The sequence below is a fragment of the Alligator sinensis genome, unplaced genomic scaffold, assembly GCF_000455745.1.
Source record: "Alligator sinensis unplaced genomic scaffold, ASM45574v1 scaffold240_1, whole genome shotgun sequence".
NCBI lineage: Eukaryota > Metazoa > Chordata > Crocodylia > Alligatoridae > Alligator > Alligator sinensis.
Window position 1 is genome coordinate 715,607 of NW_005841902.1, and position 14,475 is coordinate 730,081.

The 14,475-nt window shown below is 40.8% G+C and overlaps 1 protein-coding gene across 1 annotated transcript in view; it reads right to left on the bottom strand.

Annotated features, from left to right (window-relative positions):
• Positions 1-424: 424 nt before the first annotated feature.
• The window catches only part of LOC102386077 (spindle assembly abnormal protein 6 homolog), a 41,402-nt gene continuing 27,351 nt past the window's right edge, over positions 425-14,475 (bottom strand). Inside the window, exons 14-17 of the mRNA XM_025197696.1 lie at positions 10,399-10,551; positions 8,500-8,600; positions 3,348-3,436; positions 425-2,353 (exon numbers count right to left, since the gene is read on the bottom strand). Of these exons, the coding sequence (XP_025053481.1) occupies positions 2,262-2,353; positions 3,348-3,436; positions 8,500-8,600; positions 10,399-10,551 (435 nt within the window). The 3' untranslated portion in view covers positions 425-2,261. The remainder of the gene's footprint in view (positions 2,354-3,347; positions 3,437-8,499; positions 8,601-10,398; positions 10,552-14,475) is intronic.

A 14,475-nucleotide genomic window follows, 5' to 3' on the forward strand; every position in this document is an offset into this window, starting at 1 on the left:
ACGCTTCTTATGCTTAAAGTACCTACATGCTTGTTGCATTTGCTCAGTATAAAGGAAGAGGGAAAAAGTTTTGTAGCTGCAACCCTGGGATTTTCCTGAAACAATACAAGGACAAATTCTACCTTCATTTACTAGGGCCCCATGGTCTTCAAATTCTGTGATACTCATGCTATTCCATTATCTTCAATGAGGGCGAGAGCATGAGGAGATCAAAATTTAAATCTCAGAATTTGAAGTATATGATTTTTTTTTATTTATTTTTTTTTAAAGAAATAGCTTCTTTCCCTTTACCTTTTCGGTAATAAAGCAAAAGTTAGGCAATTATAGTACAAACATTTTATTCTCAATATAATATAAACTTTAAATAGAAAAAAAAAAAGGTTACATTTTCATACACTTATATATATGTATATACACACACACACACACACACACACACACACACACACTCCTCATTTGCTGTAAGACATTGCATGGAACTAATAGGGCACAGGTTCTCTCTCAATATACAAGAAATGCATGTTCCAAATTCCCAGAAAATTAAGATATATGAAGTTCTCTCATAAAATAATCCATGCAAAAAGGTAAAGGCCCCAAGCAAAAATTACTGCATTTCACCTGGACTCTGACATGAGCACTGTATCTGCAAGTTCCAGAATTGAAAGGATGGCACACTGAGTAACAATCAGTCAACAGAAAATAATTCTAGACATTGTTGCATTCCACAATTCCATCCAAGGAAAATAATTTCAGGAAAAAAGGTTAATGTTTATAATACTGACAGGAAAATGAACTGCAGACCTCCAGGCATTAAGTTTCAACACTGCTTTTGAAAATTAAAGTAGCCCATCAATCTAGTATGTACTAATTTACTGCAGATTTGTCTCATTTTAATAATGCAATAACCAATTTTGTGTCCCCAAAGAATTAGGCTGCAGAATGAGAAAGGAAATTACCATACATCCAATCTAGTTTAATATCAAATACAAACTAAGATTTCTAGTAAGATTGCAAAGAGCCAAGCCCATATCTGAAAACGGGAGGAGGTACAGTATGTCATTAAAAAAAAAAAATTATCCTCGATTTTTTTTTCCATTTTACACAGGAAGAGAGAGACAATTGGGGGAAAAATAATCAGTAAAAAAAGTAGGAATGACTGCTGTGCAAGTGAAATGCAGATGGTCTACTTACATCTCACAAAATGGAATACTTCTAACTGAGCTTTTCATCCAGTGAACATTTTGAAACAGGTAAATCCAATACTCTTGATTTTCCCCTGATAACAAAAAGCCAAATGAACTAATTCAAATAGAGCTGTATTCACTTTGAGTCTGGCTCTGTCCTAAACTAAAGAAACTGTTACTATTTTTGAATACTGAAGATACAGAACTTTTTTACATTCAGAATATTGTGTCTGTCATTATTGTAATCCTCCAAGTTTTGCCAGCAAATTATACTCATACTACAAAAAATATCAATATTAAATATTGATATTTAATCTGACCCTACCTAAAAATACAGTATACAAGATATACAGTGACTAAATAGTTTGCACAAAGCTGGTAGGTGTGATTTGATTAAGGAAAGAAAAAAATAGTAGTCAGTCATCAAGGAACTAACATGAAGAAAAAAAGGGGTCCAAATATTTGCAGAAATTATTTCTGTCCACCATGGTTATCAACAGAAGTGATTAATGTCATAAAGTAAATGCTGTACACACAATGGATTACTGCTGCTATAAGTCTGCCATCTTAAAAAAACAAACAAAAAAAAACTTTGTTCTTCATAATTTAACTATTACAAAAGGTCTTCTAAACATGAAAAGTGCAGTGCTACAGAATGTACCAGACAGGTTGCACAAACATACATGTGCACGCACACACAGCTTTGGAGCAGCAAAAATACCTGAAAGAAACACTTTCATTCAGCATGCACAGCCTGTAAGCCGTGGAGTGTCTGAGGAATCAAACAGCTGCTACTATATATATTTTTTTAATTGTTTAAAAAGAAATTATAGATCTAGAAATGCAATTAGGTTATTTTAATGGTTGGCTTTACACCAGAACATATTGTGGCAGTTTCAGTGAACAAAGACTTTATAGGGAAAAAAGTAGCTAAGTTCAGACAGACTATAAAGTCAAATTTAAAACCTTGTTGTCCAAGCATCTCTCTTATCACACATTTTAAATGGCATATTCATTACTGTTTCCAAGAATGAGCAAGAGTCTTTCTTTATGCATCCATTACAATCGTGTTGAAGCTCATGATGCAGGTAGCCGAGGCTGTTGCTTTGGGAAGTAAGCAGATGTTACAGGTGGACTTCCTTGCTTGGATAATATAGGCCTTGGTAATACTGAAAGAATAAGAATAATAAAAACTACTAGGGTGTGAATTCCTTGCAAAGTAATTGACACAATATTTTATTCAAATTCTTTAGAAGAATCTTCTTGTTAAAGTCTAGGATAGTGAGCTTCCTGCATGCCTTCTCCAAATCACTGCACACTGATTCAAGTAGTTATTCAAGCAGGTACTCAACTTTAAGTACTGCATTGTTCTGATTACAAGTCTGCGTCCTCTCCCCCCTCCTTACAAAAAAGGCCATAAAATCCAATTTGCCTTGTATGCAGGTCAACCTATAGTCAGGCCTCTTACAACTCTGATGTCTGGACTTGCTGTATTTTTGTGCATACAACAAAAATACAAAGTCAGTATTTATTTTCAGAGCAGTTTTTCCTTTTAGTAATTTTGGTACATTTAACCCTTTGGATCCTTTCCATGGTTATTTTCTTCTCCTGCGGAATTCTGTCACACCAAAGTCAGTTCAAGTTCTTTATCTGTACCCAGGGAAAGCTGTCTTTTGCTAAAACACCCCTGAACATTTGGGATCAATTTGCATGCAGGGTCAATTTTTAACTGGAACAATACACTGTGTGAGTAATCCCATTCACTTAAATTATATTATTCATATGCTAGAAAAGTCAGATGCTTGCTTAAGAATGTTGCTGAATTTGGGCCCAAAACTAGACTACTCCTGTGTAGTTTGACAGATTGACCAATTTTAAAAAACTCTCTTGTATTACTATAAGAAAAAAATTCAGAAGAAAATACAGTCAAAGAAAACAGTCATGAAATTAAAGCCAAAAATATAGTCCCTGCTTTACCTGGTTTTGAGGGAGTTTGGGTCAGAACTTTGTAGTCCAGGTCTAACTAGAGGAAACATGCCCACTGTACACTCTAACACAAAGATCTTCAGCATTAAGATGTATTATGGTAGGACCCAACAGTCAATTATAACTGAGTTGCTGGGTAAACAAGTCATCTTAAAAAAATCTGTTAGATCATTTTACCTGTGTTTTCTATAGTCAAAGGCTTCAGTCCTCTCAAAGGCAAGTTGCCATCTTTCTTCAAATATTTCATATCTAAACCAGGTGGGTCACTGAAATATCAACATTTTTGGGAACATATTATTCCAAAGGGAGAAAGAAGGTTGCCAAATAAAATACTGTTGTAGTGTTATATTGTGCCTTATACTGCCACTCCACCTCTCCAACATTATGAAAAGGTCTAAAAGTTATTAGCCCTTTATTCTTGAAAGCGCTAATGATTTGCATTGAAGCATGATTTATAAATCAGTGACAATTCTAAATGGTTACGTTTTCTTCTTTAGCCTAGGAGAAATTAAATAAAGGAAAAGAAATAAATACAAAATCACTCAAGCAACTTCAGATCAGTTCAAGCAACTTCAGTTTGGCCATCAGTTACAGAATGGCAGACTGGAAACTGTTGTTTTGTTTTCATTCTGCAACTACTGAAACCATTTCTATTTAGAATCTGAACAGGAATCCCAAGAAGAATGGGGGTTTTTTTAGCCCTGAGAAATGAATGGAAAAAACTTACATCAACCAACATCTTTACATTCAATGGCTAATAACAAAACCTCAGTTAGGATTCCATTTAAAAAAAAAAAAAAAAAAAGAGCATAAAATAGGGTTATTTTGTATGAAGGTGTTAGTAGCACTAATCAAAGTAACGATTTTAGATTACATAGAAAATACAGAAAAATTACATAGTTTGGGGGGTGGGGAGAAAAGGCTCACAGATTAAGAATTCAGCAGACAATGCAGATGTTAAGATGCACTTAACATCTGCATTCTATTTAAATTTTCACTTACACATGAGTTGACCATACAGAATGCCTTCCCTCACCCTCCAAAACACCTTAACACTGACTACACACATTTTTCTTGCTTATAAAAATGTGCATAATGGTGCCATTAAATTGCTGGCAAAACATCCTGACATTGGGGGGAAAAAAAGAAAGGAAATATCTGAAATTTTCTCCCTTCTGCAGTTTCCTGGTTTTGACTTCCCTGTTTTTGACTGTCCAACAATCCTTTCAGTCGAATATACTACATAACAAATAACTATTTTAATGATCCAATTGATTTTATGTGAATAAATAAAAAAAAAAAAAAAAAGACACCCATGATTGGGAGGGGAGAAAAACTGGGCATTTTGGTGCCTCCACACTTTCTTACAAAATGCATCACTTGAAACTTGGAAACAGGATTTTTCTAGACCAAGTCAACCAGCACAGGCTAAACTCTGTTCCTATTGAGGTCAACAGTAAAGTTCTTGACTTCAAAGGCTAGACACAGGCCAACACTAAGTACCCTCAAAAAATTCTACCTTGGATCTGTTTTTGAAAGTGCACACAGAAGATCAAATTGCTGTTTAATCTTTGTTAATATTAGAGCTGTGTGAATTTCAACAGATGTTCCATTTCGAGGCTGTTTCGAGCTTGAAACAGCAAAATAGAAATGAAACAAACGGCTTGTAACAGCTTCTAAACGAAACAAGGGCACTCAAAATGTTTTGAAACTTTCAAAACGTTCTGGGTTTCAAACCTGGGCTTCCTGGGGAAGCAATCAGAGAGCTGGGGAATCGACCTGGGGGCTGGGGGAATGTTCAGATCCCTGAACATTCCCCCGGTTCCCGGTTGGATTCCCCAGCTTCCCAATCTTTCCCCCAGCTCTCTGACTGCTTCCCCCAGCTCTTCTTGGGCGGCCACCAGTGCCAGCTGCAATGGGAGAGCTATGGGCTGGAGGGCTGTGCCGGGGTCTTCCCTACAGAGCTCAGACTGGTGGTGGGAGAGTCAGTGGCAGAGCTGCTTGGAGTGCAGCCCTGGCCTGTGGCTCTCCCCCACCTCCCACCACCAGGCTCAGCTCTGCGGGGCTGGCAGAGCCTCCTGACACCAGGCTGTGTTCAGCAGAGCTGTGCTCCGAGTAACCGCACCACTGGCTTTCTCTCCACCGGGCTGAGATCCATGGGGCTGGCAGCGACACTTGGAGCACAGCCCTGGTGAGCACAACCTGGCAGCTGGAGGCTCCACAGCCCCACAGACCTGGTGGCAGGAGGTGGCGGAGCTGCTCAGAGCGCAGCCCTGGCCTGTGGCTCTCCCCCACCTCCCGCCACCAGGCTCAGCTCTGCGGGGCTGGCAGAGCCTCCTGACACCAGGCTGTGTTCAGCAGAGCTGTGCTCCGAGTAACCGCACCACTGGCTTTCTCTCCACCGGGCTGAGATCCATGGGGCTGGCAGCGACACTTGGAGCACAGCCCTGGTGAGCACAACCTGGCAGCTGGAGGCTCCACAGCCCCACAGACCTGGTGGCAGGAGGTGGCGGAGCTGCTCAGAGCGCAGCCCTGGCCAGTGGCTCTCCCCCACCTCCGGCCACCAGGCTCAGCTCCATGGGGCTGGCAGAGCTACTCAGAGTGCAGCACAGCAGCGGAAGGTGGGGAGAGCCAGATCTGTGCTCTGAGCAGCTCCACCAGCCCCATGGAGCTCAACCTGCCCTCCCAGCACTGTCAAAGTGCCAGAAAGAACCCAGTGCTACCCCTGCTGCAGCCTCAGAAGCGGCGGACACTGCCTGCCTGCAGCCACTGGGCTGCATCATGCCCTAAACTTCCTGGTGTGGCACAGCCCAGTGGCTGCAGGCAGGTGGCATCTACCACTCAGGGCTGCAGCAGGGGCAGCACTGGGCTCTCCCCAGTGCTCAGGGTAGGCTGCAGTGATGGAAGTGGGGCTGCTGCCACCCCAAAATTCACTGTAGCCCCCACCCCACCTGCCCACCCAGCACTGCCACTGAGTGTGGGCCTCCCGGAGGGTGCGGGCCCCAAGATCTGCATCCAGGTTGACAGGAGGTTGCCACTGCTGCCTGGGGCCAGTGTCAGCAGCAGTTTGCTGTTCCTAGTGCTGGACATGGGCTGCACCCAGTGCCAGTCCCAGGCAGCAGCAGCAGCCTCCTGTCAACCCACATGCAAATCTGGGGGCCCGCACCCTCAGGAGGAGTCCAGCAGAGCTGCACAGCCCTCCTGGGGATGCGGCCCCCACATCTGTGCATGGGATGACAGCAGGCTGCCGCTGCCAGGAAAGGATACAAGTTTTGCTTTCAACTGTTTGAGGTGCAGTTTCATAAATACCCCTGCATCTCTCTCCTTGAAACATGGCAGGCTTCATGCCCTCAGAAGGAGCTACCATCCCTGAAATTTTCATCCAAATCAGGCAAGAAATGACACCGTTATAGGCATTTTCATGAATCCCCATAATAGCCTATAGGCTAAACAGCAAAATGCGTCGAAACGGTTTTGACGAAACGAAAAAAAGACAGTGCTTCGAAACGAAACGAAACAAAACAAAACAAAACACTGTCCCTTTGAAACAGCAAAATGGAAGTCGAAATGAAAGCACTGTTTTGCACAGCCCTAGTTAATGTGTGGCATGTAATCTTTCTGCAAGAGATAACACTATTCCTTTAGTTTAACTAGCTGTAACACTAGGTGGTAGAGTCACACTTGCTCTAAAGGTTTCTACTGCTTCTGATATAAATCATATTGTTCATTCCATCAGTTTGTATATTTTTTTCTTCTTCATACTGAAATAGAAGAGGAACAAAGAGACAGGGATCTTCTTTAGCTTTCCCAGTATTTGCCTTTTAAGCAGCTCTTCTCATATCCTCTGAGCTCTTTGAAACATGGGTTTGATTGGAAAACTGATGATAATCTTAAAACAGTAAAAAAAAAAATAAAAAGAATGATAAGATATAACCCAGGGCCATCTTGCAAGAAGTATAGCATTGGGGTTTAATAGCTAAATGCACAAAGTTAAAATGTGTTCTTTGTTGTCATTGGGTTCTTGCTTTAGCTCCGTTATGATATCATGACTAACTTTATTTATTTTTCTGGGTGTTTGTATAAAAAAAATAAATCAATCAATCTCATATCCAGCACAATGAAGGCAAACTAGGCTCCCTTGACCAGCCCAAAGCAATGCATACCTACTGTAACACCATTGTGCAGATGGTGCATATGGTTAAGAGAAAAAACAGTTGAGAAGAGGCTAAGCTATATGTACGTTTGAATGGACGGTCAGGACAGAGGGATGAGAAAAGGACTTGATAAGTTGTTGGTAAACTGTTTGACTTGGTTCCAAAGTTCTTGAAGTAGGCCACTGGCAGAAGAGTGGATGGGATTCTTAGCGAAAGTATCCAACTGAAAGTGGCAAAAGGGATGTTTAAAATGCTAAGTTCTGCAGCCCCTGTTTGAGATTCATCACATAAAAATATGCACCTATGTCCTACTTCTTTTCTTAAGTCCAGGTTTTGCTTGAGCACCTTCAAGATATGCTGGATTCATCTCTGCACAAAATGTATGGGGAACTGGTCTTATGCAATCAATATCGTACCCTGTATGTAACGTCCTTTATTGCAAAATGTGATACAAAGTTAGAGGCAGCAGAACACTCTCTCTCATCCTTACTCATTTGCTATGTTTCTAGCCATTACTCTGACACATGAGGGGAAAGCCTGACTCCAAGGATTGACTGGCCTCAGCTCAGCATATATCACACTGTACGGAAGAGAAACAGAAGATATTTGAAGAAGCACCTAAGAATTAAACTTAGCCTGTTACACTTGGAATTTAGAAGTGATGTCAGAGAGTTACACAAGCGGCTCCTCAGTGGGAGACATCCTAAATGATCTGATAAAAAGGAAAACCATTAATCAAGATTTTTTTTTTTTTTTTTTAATTTCCAGAAGAGTACAAATAGAATGGGCTTCTCCATAGGCCTTCATACTCCCCCAGATCTTTATCTCTAACTTTGAATATACTCCTGGAAAGAAAGTATGTCATCCCACAGATTCCTTGGAGAAGAAATTAAAAAAAAAAAACCCACCAAGAGTTGCATGACAACCAAAATAGGCTTTTGTCAAAGCCTGCTAATTTGGCCTCTGTCAAATTGTTCTTGTGTACAATGAATCTGAAGCTTTAGATAACACTATTTCACATGCACACATGTGCATACACACTAAAGTGAAAATGTGACTTAGACTGGTGAAGTCTCTCATCTTAAGTGTTGCATAAACATTAAATTGGGGGCAGGAGGCAAGGATACACACACACACACACACACACACACACACCCCCCCCAAAGAAAACTTACATGTGGCCAGAGTCTGGAGGCATTAATGGAGTAGATGTTGAACTAACTCTTGCTTCATTTAATGGAGTGCTGGAAGTATTTGCCGATAGCTTGAAACGTACCTATACAATTTGGAGAGTGAAAACAAATATAGCATCACTTATACAAACTTCTGAATGCTTATTTGTCCCACTTGATGCTGGCTTGACTCCATAAGCTGCAGTCTTAAAAAATGATGTAATGCTATGAACTCTCATGCCAGGATTCATGGAGTAGGACCAGATTTTGTTTCCACTGAAGTCAAAGGCAAAGCTTTTATTGACTTCAAGGGCAGCAGAATCAGTTTGTGTTCCTCACTGGGATAAGGTAAACTGTGTATGGGAAGGAATGTTGGAAGAACACAATCTGTAAACGGGATATATGCATTAATGTTGTTTCTACTGTTTTAGATACAACCAGATAATTAGGTGCCAGGCTTATTATTTTTAATAGACTGAGAAGTACATAAATTTATATGGACAGTTTAAATCAAACCAAATTTAAACAAGTACTGGGTAAGAGAAAGTTATACTGGGGAAGTTTACGGTTGCTGCTTTATTTGATATGATCAAATGGTAAGAGTAAATCCTACCGAGCCCTTCACATAAATGTCAATAAGTTTCAAACTAACACTCACATTCATATATTTTACACACATTTAATCATATTTAAAATAGTTAAGTTCTGACTGTATTGTTTCTTGTACCTTCCACCTATACAGCCTTTTCTTCTTTTTAGTACTAGGTCTCAAGCTGCAAATGGGCAGCTTAAAGGAGCACTACTATAATTTAAAATAGTTAAAAGCAGGCAACTATATACTAATGCATTGTGACTATACATGTCCAACATATCATAGCTAGTTAAGGCTAGAAACAGATGCACTATGCTCTTAGAAAACCCAAGAAACCAGATGTTCTGCAAGATACGGATGATTTATCAGAGCTAGAAACATGAGGCACCAAACTCAGCAGTGACTTATAAATAAATGTTGCCAAGCTTGGACCCGTTAATAAAAGGCCAAACTGCTTAGAAAGTGGAATGATTTCTATATATAAATACAAAAATAGTATAATGCAAATACACACTATTAAAATGAACTCATACGTGTGTGTGTGTGTGTGTGTGTGTGTATACACACGCACATTATACCTTGCATCACACATACAATAAAACATGCATTTCTTAACTTGTATATACTGGTATACAATTTTGTATGCATGTGAATAAAGTGTACATAAACATTTTACATACATACAGCACATATGCATCTCTATGCATACTCGCACACAAAAGCACCATCCTAGCAAGCATGAAATCAGCAACCAGAGTACAGAAAGAAACAGACACACAAAATAATACAAGAAAATTATTATTTTGATTAAAAGTAAAGCTTTTCCAAAACAGCAGATAATCTGACTCTCATAAATTCACAGGACCCCCGAAAAATTACCAAAAAAAAAAAAAAAATCTATATCCTCCCTTTCCAATTAAATTAGTCAATTCCTACAATGCAGCTGCAGTAACTTGTAAAAAGTGGTTATATACTGTTTTCATAATGCACTTATGTTTCCTTTATGTTTATAGTATGAGAAGACCAATCGGACCATAGAATACTTGGTATGAGTACTGGCCATTTCCTAACATTATATTCCTTTAACATGTACATTTACTGTACAAACAGAAAAACCAAGAGCTCTATCCAATGTAGCTTTTGGTGGCAAAAACATTCTGCATGTTAATATTCAGTATGTTTATCAAGCAAAACATGGAAAATGAAGCTATGAGAGACAAGCGAAGAGGGAACACACTATAGTTGGAAGAAAGAGAATAATAACAAAAACAAAATCTAACAACATAATAATAAAAAACAATAATGCCTGCCTGTGGGCCATATCTTGCCACACTGGTGACCGCAGATGGGATATCCATTTGTAGAGGAGCAGGGCCTTTAGAGTAATTAGAAATAGAAGCCGAAATAATTGAAGGAGGCATCGCAGAGACAGGGAAAGGATCATTACAAAGAGGAAGCCGAAGCTGTAAGGAAAATGAAAATAAATGAAGAAAACAGTTTTAAGTAAAACAGGACCACAGCAAATAAACCTCCCAAATATGCTTTATTTGGCTTGATGCTTTTGGTAACAATAATTGCATGAGTTAGGTATACTAAAGCAGAAAAAGCACACCCCCCCCCCCGCCACACCCACACACACACACACACACACACACACACCCCCAGTATCTAAACTTCTTTTTAAAACTTGTAAGACTGTGCAACACAAGAAACAACAAGATGTTCTGTATCTATACAATTCCTACAATAAAAATGTTAGTTAGCCTGTAGCTGCTGCCATAACAGAAACAACCAACAAGAACAGCAGCCTAGAGCCTAACACTTAATCTCGCAAAGTTTGACTTTTGCGCTAACCAAGTATTTCAGAGCACTGCTATTTAGCTTCAAAGCACATTAGTAAAAGTCATAACATGTACTGTTACTGGGTAAGCCTCAGGTGATTTTAGAACGTGATTGAACCACATAACAATTTTCCATTTCTTGTGGATTCGGCCAACAGAACTTTAGGTTTAGTCAAGAAATTACTCAGCTCTTCTACTGAAGAAAACCATCTGAAAAAGCAAAACAAACATAAGAAGCCCAAACTTTCCGAGTTAAAATGTAATGCACTTAGTTATAAGTAACTTCACAAGTTGAACAGTGTAAACCCTTCACCATCATTTGTGCCAAACAGTGTCAATAGTTTTACATTATCTTGGGAGCTTGTTTTATTACATATTATTTTACTTTAACATTTTTTACCTGTCTTTAAAATTTATTTGGTTTTTCTTAACTGCCCTGAACCTCTTTGGGGAAGGTCACACACACACACACAAATACATAAATCTGGAGAGCTAGATATTGTCTATTTGTGCAATTCTACAATAATTCAGTAGATTTGTGCTGGCCTTTACTAAGGCTAGGGACAGAAGTTACACATAAACTGGTATAACTGATCAGAAACCAGTTCAAATCCATAATGCAACAGAAGTTCAGTGCACATAAACCACTAGCAAAATGGCTGAAACTGGTTTAAGATAAACCTGGATGAATATAGTATCAGACCTAACAGATTTAGGTTAAATCAGTTTATTGAACTTCTGTCCCAGATCCCCTCTAGATTCAAGTTCACTCACAGTCCCCCAACATCCCAGGATGCTTTGTACCTCCCTACAAACCCCACACTCACAGGGTGGGAGGGCTAGCCTTGGCCCAAGCTCCCTGCTCAGCTGGAGCAGACAGGTGTGCTCTGGTGCTCCCAGGTTCTGGCGTGGGCCACTGCAAGAATGTGGCTGCATTTCCAGAATCAAAAGTGAATGTCTTGTCACTTGCTTATCAGTTCAATCTATGCAGCTTTGACTAACCTGAGATTGAATCAATTCAGCCTCAGGCTTTTTGACTGTCTGTACTTAGCCTAAGTGACTGTTCCTACTTTTGGTTTCTATACCCTCAGCTGAACTACCACACTTTAGTTTGGTTGTTCAAATGATGATTTTTTCTGGGTTTAAAGCAGCCCATAGATCTCTAAAGGGTACACAGATGGAACTACTGTGGAAGAATGAGGCCAAAGACTCACAAGGAACATCACAGTACCAGACATTGATTTTATCCACTTTGAGAATACTAATGGATTTCCACTAGCAAGTTAGTAATCATCACTGACTAGAGTAATTAGCTGATTCTAAATCTCTATTGCGGGCTATGAACAGGGTTCTGGGTTTTCCATTTCCCATGGGAAAAACAAAGAAAACTTTGGATTTTACCTTTTACCAGAGCTAAACACGTATTTTTCATTTTACCAGAGAAACCCACAGATTTTGCAGTTTGGCAACGAACTCTCTGCAGGCTGACAGAGTTTCAGCCTACTGCAAGCTGGGAGGGAGAGAGAGGAAGGCAGTCATGCAGGGGGGCGCCATGTGCACGTACATCAGGGTTGGGCAATTATTTCAGGCGGAGGGCCACTTACTGAGTTTTGGCAAGCCATTGAGGGCTGCATGACAGGCAGCCAGGGGCAGATAAATATAAATTTTCTAAATTTTTTAGGGGCCCCGCAGGCCAGATAGAATGGCCTGGTGGGCAGCATCTGGCCCACGGGCCACATTTTGCCCACCCCTGACATACATGCACATGGCCCCCAGGCAGCCTGGAGAGCAGTTCCTGCAGGTAAATGGGGGGGGGGGGAGGGGTAGAGGCCCCCATTGGGAGGGAGGGAGAGAGAGAGTTGGGCAGGGCTGGGGCTGGGCAGCTCCTCGCTGCTGCAGATGCTCCTGGAAGGGGACCAACCCTCCATGTTACCCAGATCTGTGCACAGGGTGGGCTACCCGCTGCTGTGTGCACTTCCTGGGGCAGGGGGAACCTGTGCCCTGCCAGATCTGTGCACAGGGTGTGGGCATGGACTCAGGCTGCCCACTTCAGGCTCAGGTTCCTGCCCTGCTGCCTTTCCCCAGGGCCTCCACAGCCCAGCGTGTGTGATCTGGCACTGCAGGACAAAGCAGGGCCATGCAGGAAAGCTGCTTGCTGCTGAGAGCCCCTGCAGCTGGGCTGGGGGAGCAGGAGCAACCACTTTACCTCTTGCTCACCTCCAATCTGAAAACTTCTGGATTGAGAGTGCGAAGCCTAAAAAAGTTTCACCTGTTTGACAACCTGCATCGTATTTTCAAAATAGCCTAATAGTCTCATTTTCATAACGGAATTTTGGCTCCTAACTAAGCACTTCTGAAAGTTTTACTGCTTGTATCAGTTTTGTTCTCTTTCACATTATAGCCTACAAGAGTAGACCTGCTATCTAACAAGTTATTACATTCAATTTATGAAGCACACCAAATCAGCTGTAATGGTAACTCATACAGTTTCTTTTAAAGAAAAAAGGGGGAGGGGGAAATAATTCCCCATCATATACTGAGCCAACAGGACAGATTTTCCAAGACTGTAAAGCCCTACAACCAGAGTTTGCCAGGTTAAATTAAAGTAGTATCATCCAGTGACTCCTAACAAAACTAAAGATTTTTTTTTTTAATTTCTCATTCCTACATTATTTATTTTGTATACACCAGAAGTAGTAAATGCTCCTCATTAAAAATAAAGGTTAGTTAAAGTTAATTCTCCATGACCATGTAGAAGTGATGAGCAGACTCTAGCAAAGTGACTCAGGAGCACTTGAAGTCAGGAAGTATGTTTCAGCTCAGACTCCTCTATGCAAACAAGTTATTACCCATCTGAACCAATTTTTTTCAATGAGGAGGTGCTAAAGTCCATGCACAGCGTGTCCCATATTTGCACATAGTTACTAGGATTGTACATTCATTCTGACTGCTGACAGACATGGGGGGGGGGGGGGGGGGAAAGAGGGGCCAGAGAGGGAGGGGGGGGGGGGGAAAAAGTGCTTTACCAGAACCAGCAGCGTGTTAGTTCTACCTGGCTCCACAGCATCTGTATAGATTGCATGCTTCAGCAGGGCATGCAATCTATACAGATGCATGCCCTGCTTTGTCCACTTATCTAAAGTCGATTCAATTAGTTATTAAATAAAAAGCACCAAAAAAGCCCCCCTAAAGCGACCCATCTATACAGATGTTGGGTGAGGTGAGTCCAGCTAACACAATGCTTCTTCTAGGCATGCACTGGCCTTGGCACAAGGATGCACCAAGTTTAAAGAAAAACACTGGATTTTTTGGAGGGGGTTTAAGTCTGTAAGCAGTCTGAAAGACTTGAAACGTCTACCTGCATATAAGCTGGCTGATTTAACTGCAGTCATAATAGAACAAATACAGGTACTTATTTTTTAAGGGACTACATGCCTCATTGCAACACAGTCCTCTTTCCATCTGCAAAATGGGTACAGTATTTATCACTCAGCAGGATGTTACAAAAGTATTATTATACTCCTACCTGCAGTAAATCGAGGGGGG